The sequence below is a fragment of the Exophiala oligosperma genome (genome assembly GCF_000835515.1).
Source record: "Exophiala oligosperma strain CBS 72588 unplaced genomic scaffold supercont1.32, whole genome shotgun sequence".
NCBI classification, from domain to species: Eukaryota; Fungi; Ascomycota; class Eurotiomycetes; order Chaetothyriales; family Herpotrichiellaceae; genus Exophiala; species Exophiala oligosperma.
The window spans coordinates 68,275-77,108 of record NW_015622849.1 but is presented as its reverse complement, the minus strand read 5'-3'; the positions used below and the strand labels follow the sequence as shown (position 1 = coordinate 77,108).

The 8,834-nt window shown below is 49.8% G+C and overlaps 3 protein-coding genes across 6 annotated transcripts; 1 reads left to right on the top strand and 2 right to left on the bottom strand.

The window, feature by feature from the left end:
• Positions 1-235: 235 nt before the first annotated feature.
• PV06_11444 (uncharacterized protein) lies at positions 236-1,240 on the bottom strand (the record flags this gene model as incomplete). Its single annotated transcript, XM_016413124.1, has 1 exon — positions 236-1,240. One exon carries the CDS (start codon positions 1,238-1,240, stop codon positions 236-238), a length of 1,005 nt encoding a protein of 334 aa, XP_016256521.1.
• A 1,208-nt stretch (positions 1,241-2,448) lies between these two features.
• On the bottom strand, positions 2,449-4,247 carry PV06_11443 (uncharacterized protein; the record flags this gene model as incomplete). The annotated part of the gene is made up of 2 exons (XM_016413123.1): positions 2,449-4,057; positions 4,126-4,247. The coding sequence occupies 2 exons, from the start codon at positions 4,245-4,247 to the stop codon at positions 2,449-2,451; spliced, it is 1,731 nt and encodes a 576-aa protein (XP_016256520.1).
• A 336-nt stretch (positions 4,248-4,583) lies between these two features.
• On the top strand, positions 4,584-8,281 carry PV06_11442. Of its 4 annotated transcripts, none has more exons than XM_016413120.1 (5): positions 4,584-5,391; positions 5,448-7,758; positions 7,829-7,964; positions 8,015-8,132; positions 8,180-8,281. In XM_016413120.1, exons 1-5 carry the CDS (start codon positions 4,591-4,593, stop codon positions 8,234-8,236), a joined length of 3,423 nt encoding a protein of 1,140 aa, XP_016256517.1. In that variant the 5' UTR covers positions 4,584-4,590; the 3' UTR covers positions 8,237-8,281. The 4 variants fall into 4 exon arrangements, with proteins under 4 accessions (XP_016256517.1, XP_016256516.1, XP_016256519.1 ...); XM_016413119.1 differs by having other exon boundaries at positions 7,814-7,964; XM_016413122.1 differs by having other exon boundaries at positions 5,448-7,964.
• The last annotated feature ends 553 nt before the right edge of the window (positions 8,282-8,834 follow it).

Sequence of the window (8,834 nt, the reverse complement as noted above, 5' to 3'; positions counted from 1 at the left end):
TTCATCCCTCCCGCTTTGCCTGTTCAGCCAAGGCACCCGCATCATTGCCATGTAACGAAGCGGCTCCAGGGCGTGTCCGTCCCACTTCCCGGTGCTCCAGGACACGGTCTCTGCTATGTGGGAGAAAATTTCACTTCTATCGCTCCTAGTGTCTTCGTCCGTATCGTCAAGTGTGCTGATACTTTCGTTGTCAGTTTCATCACCCACGCCATTGGCATCCTCAATCTGTGCTGGGTCATGGCACAGAGAGAATTGCGCCATTCTCCTTTGTCGTTCTTTCCCTCCTTGTCAGGACCTCCTTTTTATAAGCGTTCCGTTTCCTGATCTTAGTCACTTTTTGGGCAATCTTGTTGCGGACCTTCACTACCCTCTCTGCTGCCACTTGCTTCTCGCGTCTTTCGATTTTTTTCTCGAATTGTGCCCAGAGGTTGGAGTCTACGTTCGCCACGTACTCCTTCATGGCTTGAAGCGAGCCATGGCGAGCGACCCCTGCACGGTACGCAGACTGGCGGTCTATCAAAGACAGATAGCCCTGCCTGTTCCTGTAGAAGAATTCATCCTCGTAGTAGCCGGGGTAGCCTTGACAACGAGGCAAAGTGCGCAGGATTTCCGGAGTAAGGCCGTACGTTCTCAAAGCGTCAGTCTCTCGTAGTGGCCAATATCGGTCTTGCTCCGTGAAGCACCGATAACAAACCCGCCGAAAAGTCAGAAGATAAATGTATCCGCCATAGTCGCCACAGTCCTCACACTTGCTGGTGCAGAGCTTTTCAAAGAGGACTTGAACGGTGATCATATGGCTTGTTTTAATGGCGCGCAACCCGCGTAGGGTATCATGCGCTTGCGAGTTCATGACGTGAAATTCCGGATGCGCATTGACGATCTCGAAAGCTCGCCTATTCACTCTTTTGAACCGGTCAAGAGTAGATATGTCAAGTGACGAGATAATAGAATTCAGGAGCTCAATGGGGAGCCGATTGAGTGCTCCGAGACCTGCACCAGGAGGGTCGGTCTTTGCCCGATAAGTCACACGTATTTCGCGGTCTCCGATATACGGGATGTTTCGATCGAGGATTCTGAAGCCCGAATCTGAAGGTCTCCAACCAAAGTAGGCTGAATCGGTGAGCTGCTGCCACTCCGCCTGCTGCGATGGTGTTAGTCTTATTGTGCTCGCTCCTGGGTTGAAATCGTCAGGTTGCGCGCAAAGCCAGAGATAGAGTGAATTCTTGTACGGCACCGACATCTTACAGTACTGTACCCTGTACGGACGAGGTGAAAAGAGATGTTCAGTAGTATTTACGTGGATGGACCACAGAAGAGGGGTCTTCGCCATCGATGATTCCTGCGCAATGGTTGGCTCTCTAGGCGGCCCTCCAGTCTCGCAAGCGGTTGGCATGAGGAAAATCGGGCAACGCCTGCCTAGACGTTGTCAATCATCGAGAGCCAATCGTCGCTTTTACGAGGAGCGGGTGCAGGTGGATCCAGCTCTGGTTCAATGTGCTGGAATACCGAAAGGTCGAAGATGGCTGGAGCGGACCCTAGCACAACCCCTGACGGAGAGCTACGGTGACGGGGCGAATTGGAGCAAGGTCTCCGAACACTACTTAATCCCAGCCAACGATTTGCCCAACGGATGCTTTCTGCTTCGCTGTCGTGTTTCATAAAATGGCTGGCTTCTCGATGATGGACCGGTTATGCAAGAGGATTCAGATAGGGAATGATTGGTCCTTATTGCAGGCGGCATCGGTTGGAAATCATTGGCCGGTAGCAATCCAATTGAAAGCCAGAAGAATTGGGTGATACGTAGAGAGTACTTTGTACTGTAATGCCACTCGACAAAGAGGCGCCGGGTGCAGGTCCAAACCGCAAGCGCAAGTCCTCAAGCAACACGAGAGCTCTCCAGTGGATGCCACCTCAGTCCTTCGCCAGCGCATCCACGTCTCCTGGGTAGCAATCGCTATTTCAGTATCTGTACTCCGTAGATACCCGTCGGTCTACATGATAGGTCTCGCGATGGTTCATGGAAAACTGCCCTGGCAATGTCTCAAGTCGAAACTTGATACCAAAACGCACGGTTTCATGCTTCTGGGCGTTAAAAATGATTCGTTGGTCTGGAAGGTTTCCCAAAGTTGATTTTATTGTCAGGCCGTGTTTTGGGGCCTGCATGAGGTGGCTAGGCGGCCTGAAGATTAAACACACCGTGGAGATCGATCTCGACGGAAGACCAAGACAAGAGTTCAAGATATAACCATCGGCGGGAGACATCATCAAGGACTTCAAGTCACGTGATCTGTGTACATTCTGGTGCAAGCTGCATCAACCGAAAGCTGTTGCAAAGACAATCTCAAAATACATACACTCCCCCTTGTCAAGACACCCGGGAACGTTCTCGACATTGGTACTGATACAGGGAACTGGAGAATGAAGAAAGGCTCGGTTCGGGATGCATCTTCATCGAGGAGGGCCCCTTCGCTTTGACACGCCTTGCGGTTTCGATGGATGCCTGCCTTTGAGGCGCTCACTACTCTTCGTTGCTGCCTTTATATTCTGTTCCATTTGTCGTTTCACTTGTGACAGCTCATGCGCCTCTCCACCCATAATCCTTGCGGTTTTAGATAGTGCATTGGAATCTTGTAGGCCTTTTATTCTTTCTGCGATTCGAGCGCTGCGACGAGTGGGCTTGAGTGGTGACGTACTTGGGCATGGCCGTAGCCGCGATTTTCTGTTGTCATCATGATCTCCTTGCTGAGCTGAAGCAACCGCCGGCATGGGAGATTCGTGAAGTGGTGTTGTGATCGTTGGACGTAAACTGGAAGAGCCAACTCTAGCTTTCAAGGATTTCGAGACCTTCGATGAAGCCTTTGGACTTAGGACAGACCGTCTTTGTTTTTGTTTTCTTTGTCGGAGCTGAGGCCGCTCTTTCTGCCTCTGCGGATCTTCTTTTCGTGTGATGGTTTGAGGAACGGCATCCAGGGCATTATTGGTGAACAACCCGCATTCGGCAGCGATGGCTGAATGCTGGTCGTCGACCCACTTCAGAAATACTTTCCATCTCTTCACGTCGAGCTCCGCTCCTCTCAACTTACCCCTTGCTATGACCATGACCTTGTCGGCTATGTGCAGATCGTACCCATCACGGAGTCTTCTCATTTCCTCAGTACCAGATACCTGCTTTAAATTGTCCCTCGCAGAAGCGATTTCCTGGTGCGCCACCCTCATCAACTCTGCCTTTGTCTTTGACCTGCTTTGTCTTGCTGCTCGTAACGCCTCCTCGGCTGACTCCACTCTAGATTGCGCTTTCGCCACTTCTTTCTGTGAGGCTCGAATTTCGCTGAATCGGCTATACAGGACCTGAGTATCAGTAATGACATCGGTCAGTCGTGCTTGGGTTTCTTCAAATTCCTTCTCCCTGACAAGTAGATTCGCATGTGCCGGCGCAACCCGTTTCTCACATTGTTTGAGCCTCCGATAGTAGACTGCCCGAAACTCATTCCAGTCTTCCAGTCGGTTCTGTTGGTGTCGGTCCTCGAGCACTCGGAGGTCGTATTTCCATCCCGCGTCTGTTTGGCTCTCACGGACCAAGTCTTGGTACTCTTGAAACCTGTTTTGTGGAATGTAATAACTCCGCCTCTTGTCTTGCATTTCTCGGAATCGCCTCCACTCCATGAGTTGAGTAAAAAAGACTGTGTAATAGCCTCCCTTCCAGTGCCAAAACCAGATAATGTCCTTGTACTGTTCATAATTGTTGGAGTTTTCTATCACGTCCCACCCAAGAGTTATAGGATGAGACGGTCGACCTCCGTCAGCCACCAGTTCATGATGGGCTTCCAGTTGCTCTTGCCAAGCCCCCGCTTTATCTCTTTCGCTGTCGAGAGATGAACTGGAAGGTGAGCGGTGACGGTGGGAGGAAGGGATGAATGAATCTGCGGTAGGAAGACACCTGTATTTGCGGTCAGTATTATCCCTACGGGTGGATCGCTCGTACCCTAGTCGTCTGCCAAGTTCACCTGCGTCCACCGCCCGCGACCGATCCCTTTCGTCGCGTTCATCAGCGAGTTTTCTAGACACGAACGATTCGTTGTTAATACCGGAACCCAATACAGGAGCATCAAGCAAAGCTATCCTCACCGTAGATGTGCTACATGTTCCTCAGTCTCGTTTTCTTGATCTTTGATCTCGAAGAATTGCTCATCTCCAATATCATCGACGGTTAGACGTAGGAGTTCATCCGCATATACTGTGATTGTCATGATGACGGAGGATTAAGGTCAATAAATTGGTCCAACATTGAGAGAAAACCATCAAGTCGTAGGTTGCAGAGTGATGCTAGGTGCAGCTGACCGCAGTTTCAAGGTGTCGCAGTCTGAAAGTGTCGCAGTTTCAAGAGGTGTGCTGAGCGGGGAAGTGATAGGCTCTAGATTTATTTTGAAAATTACGCACTAAATATTAGCCCCGGCGCTAACCGACGGGATCGTCGATCTGGGGCCGTTGAGCATCCTCCACCGAGAGGCAGCCGGAGTATATAAGCGTAAGAAGCAGTGTCGTCTCTAAGTGTAGTTCCTCTTCCTCCCCTACGGAGTATGACGAGACAGAATGGATGAATTGAATACATTCTTGATCCTAACTCCTTTTGACGAATGGGGATTGACGATCGATTCTTTCCGTTTACCACACAACGCGGACAGATATGTGAAGCCGTCTCCTATTAGCCGCGGCACCACGCCAAGCGAATACGGCGAAGACGAAACTCCTGCGAACGAACTGGATTATTTTCACCGTATCCAACTGAGATTTGACCAGGAGACCAAAGTGAAAGGTCGTGTCATATTTGGAAGTGATCCCGATCAGTGTGATGTCCTTCTCGAATCGACCAGACCACGATTTTACATCTCTTTTGACAGCGAACAACGGCCCGCAATCTGGGATAATTCTAACAACGGTCTCACCGTCAGTTATGACGGTGAGGCGAAAGACGAACTTCGTCATCACTTCAAATGGATCTTCTTTCCCGGGTATGAAACAATCAGAGTGAAGATACCACTGCGAAACAACCGGGAGCTGGCCTTTAACGTCCATCTCCCTCGGCATTACGAGACACGTCCTAATGAATACAACGACAATGTCGAGAGATTTATGGACGGTGCTCCTCCGTCGCACGAAGTAGATTTCTATAGTCTAGCCCTCGGCAGTCCAGGTGACTCGTTCGCGCCGAGCGAATCGCTCAGTCCAAGCAGACGACCAGTTTACTTGAAGCGTGAAGAATTGGGCCACGGCGCTTACGGACGAGTCAGAAGGGTCCTGAACGCTACTACCGGATTGGAATGCGCTGGAAAGGAGTTTTTCTATCCGTCAGGCTGGCAGCGTGAAATTGAAATCATGAAAACGCTTCGACACGTATGATAAGATCCTTCCCGGTTATTGATTATTGTTTTGACTGACTCTCTCGAAAGGACCACATAGTTGGGTTTATCGACTTCAAGACGCATCCAAAACCACTTATGGTGACGGAATATCTGCCGCTGGGAAATCTAAGCCGGCAAAACTCGATCAGTCCGATTGCGGTGGAAGAATGGGTGACTCTTCTACACCAGTGCTTGAAAGCTCTTGAATATCTCCACGCCCGCAATGTAACGCATCGAGATTTGAAACCTGAGAACATCCTCGTAAAATCCAGGACACCGTTCTTAGTTCGAGTCGGCGACTTTGGTCTCGCAAAAAAAGATATCGACTTGAGAACACGGTGCGGGAATTATCGATATTCGCCCCCCGAAGTTTATTCAAATCGGCCTTATACGTGCGTAGTCGATATCTGGCAGTTGGGTGTGATTGTCTTGGAAGGTCTCTATGGGCTCCCCGAGGTCCCTCGCGATGCACCACCAAAAGACGTGAAAGAGCGTCGCAAAACTCAACGGCAAGCTTTCACCTGGTGCTCTAGCATCGTCGAGGCGGCAGAGGACTGGGAGTCGGATCCCATGATCGACTTTCTTAAAAGCCACATGCTCAAATGGGAGCCTACAGACCGCCAGTCAGCAGCAGAGTGTTTGAGCATGGCGTACGACATTGGCCTGTTCGAAGAGATTCCCCTGCGGACAGGAAGCCTCACGCCACGACGAGAACCGGCCCAAGTGCATGATGACATTGATGCAGAAGATGCGTCGACCATCAAGGAGCCCTTCGGAAAGATTGGTGGTACAGCAGCGAGCCACGAGGGGCACACATCGCAACCCGAGAATGGCTCACCTAGCCCGGGAGAAAGACACAGCGACCGATCTGTGAAACGCAGACGGACCACCAACGATTTCGATCCGAGCCTCAATTTTCCAGGCTGGTCGTTTGATCTAGGGGACGTTTCCCAGATCACACCAGACGAGAGCTTGAAGGCATTATTGGACAGCGCAGACAATGGTGCAAAACAGGCTGAATCAATCCATGGGTCCATTCAAAGCGATAGTTCTGACAACCCTCCTATCGCACCACCTCTGGAGAAGCATGGGCAGTTTGTTGTACAGAACTCGGGCAGGCACCGGGGCATTTTACATGTACCAGATGCTCGACTCAACTTTACCATGGATACGTCCGCGACGGGTCCTTGGATTGACCTTCCGACAGCACGCGGACTATGTGCTATGGCCAATCTTGACGATGACTTTCGGCCGCTTTTGTCTTTTGGAGAAGCTCAAGAAGGTCAAAGAGCGCAGAAAACTCCCATCTTATCTGATCCGCTCCAGATGGAACAGCGAGAGAAAATCCCGAGCTACACAAAGCTTATCTTTGAAGACCGTACAATTCTGATTCGAGATCAGGATTTATGGATAAACGCAAGCCAAGTTTTTCGAGCAGCAGGGTTTGATGAACCCCCATTTAGTTGGCCAAATCAGAAGTTCAACTATGACGTGGTGGATTCATTGGGCGTGTTCGTCGAGTCCGACGTCGCCATTAATTTGTGTAACCTTTATTCACTTCAAGCCCTCGGAGCAATCTTGCACGAAAGAACGCGAGTGATGAAAGTGACGCATACTCGACAGAGTCAACACTTTCATTTTCTCGAATGCGACAATGATGTAGTGGCAGTCAGACGGAGAGACTTCAGTGTCAACCTTACCCATATCTTAAAAGCATCGTCAGCGCATCCCTCTCATAGGGACACCTTGCAGAGATTCAAGCGGAGATTACCTTCTATCGAGGTTGTAAGGGGTGATCCTAAGATTCAAGGATCCTATGCACATATTTCTTTGGCGGTGAATCTCTCTTGCCTGCTTGGCTTGACGTTAATCACCAAGGCCCTGCTTGAATTGATTTCTACTCGAGACGCACAAGGTAAAAAAGTTTTCGGTGACGATGGACTATGTCCGGACGAAGGTCCTTCGAATACAGCACAACCTGGGAACGTATCAAGAGATGGACCGAGACAAGATGGACTCTTTGAGTGTGATGGCGATTTTGGCCCGGAGATGAACTTCTCTGAAATCGACAGGCAGTTACAACTTTCCCGGCCGTCGTTCAGATTTATGACGCCTACGCCACCCTCACAGACGTCGCCACTCCGTATGAGTAATTTGCAAGCTGTTAAAGGGATGACAACGACATTGGAGTGTGACAACCAGATAGACCTGTCATCTATCCAATTTCCATTCGACCTTTCTTGTCTCAAACCGACCGAATCGAGAGAGCTCTCCGAACATAAATCAGGTGCAAGATCATCGTGCTTAGATCGTGGAGTCAGGGGTTCGAGTGTGCAGACTATGACACGCCGGAAACAAGGTCAGTCAAAACGAGTACTATTCTAAATTCCGGGGCTGTTATGACCAAACTACAGATACATCTTATCAAGATCGCAAGTCTCCCCCAACAGGCACGATGAATACCCAAAAGACATTACAGGTCTTTCAGGAGCGACGGACAAACAGAGTTACTTGTAATGGTCTGGAGGTTACCGAAGCCCCCGTCCGACGACGCCACAAACCAAGGTAAGTCGTATCTCGTCCTCGACATTAATTTTACTGACACAAATTTCCAGCATTGAAGATGTCTCAATTCTTCGAGAAGCTTACCAAAAATATCGAAATCGAAGTGCGACTGAAGAGGAGCTTCAAGGTATCGCGGAGCGAACACAAATGACAATTCCCCAAGTTCGGGTAAGGCGTCCTCATGTGAAAAATGACAGGAGCTAAAACTGGTGTAGCGGTGGATTGAGAATCGAAGACAAGAAGACCGATGTAAAATGAAGGGTATGTTTTGACTCGATAGTGATAGCAATTCCTGATTTACCGTTTGATTGCTGAAACCCTCTCTCATTCAGTCAGTTATGACACTTCATGTGGGCTAACTGACGCTGGCGTATTCGTGACTGTACTGTAACGATCATCGGCGAGACTACGAGTAAGACATCGTCGTCATTGTGTGATCCACTACCTCGTAGCTCGTGGCCTGCATAAATATCCGTTTGAATGGCCTGGAGTTCTCTTTCTCTCAGTCATGCGTGAATTGGAACATCCCCAAGAGAGATTTGGAGAGAGATTGCTGGGTTTGCCGGATATCGAAGGCAGAATTTTCGTCGTCAGGAATGGGTGATCTAGAATGTATACCAACTGGCTGATCGTCACCCAGTATATTAGGGTTGTCTAGGAGAATGTGTGAACACACATGTAACATACAGAGCATTGAATAAGCCCATTACTCTTGTGCACAATGCACTGACCCTCTTCCAGCCTCCGTTTTCTGCGTTGCTGCTTCCTCGCTGCCGTCCGCTGTAACTCGGCTGGGAGGGCGACGGCGAGGCAGAGTGGGACTCTTTGAAAGATGTTGTTGGTTGCCGCTGGATTTAGCTGAAGATGCCC

Excerpts from the sequence above, each read along its gene's own strand:
- PV06_11442 (XM_016413119.1), top strand. The coding sequence starts at position 4,591 with ATGGATGAATTGAATACATTCTTGATCCTAACTCCTTTTGACGAATGG. Across the intron at positions 5,392-5,447 it reads TCATGAAAACGCTTCGACAC|GACCACATAGTTGGGTTTAT; the intron begins GTATGATAAGAT and ends CTCTCTCGAAAG. Across the intron at positions 7,759-7,813 it reads TATGACACGCCGGAAACAAG|ATACATCTTATCAAGATCGC; the intron begins GTCAGTCAAAAC and ends ACCAAACTACAG.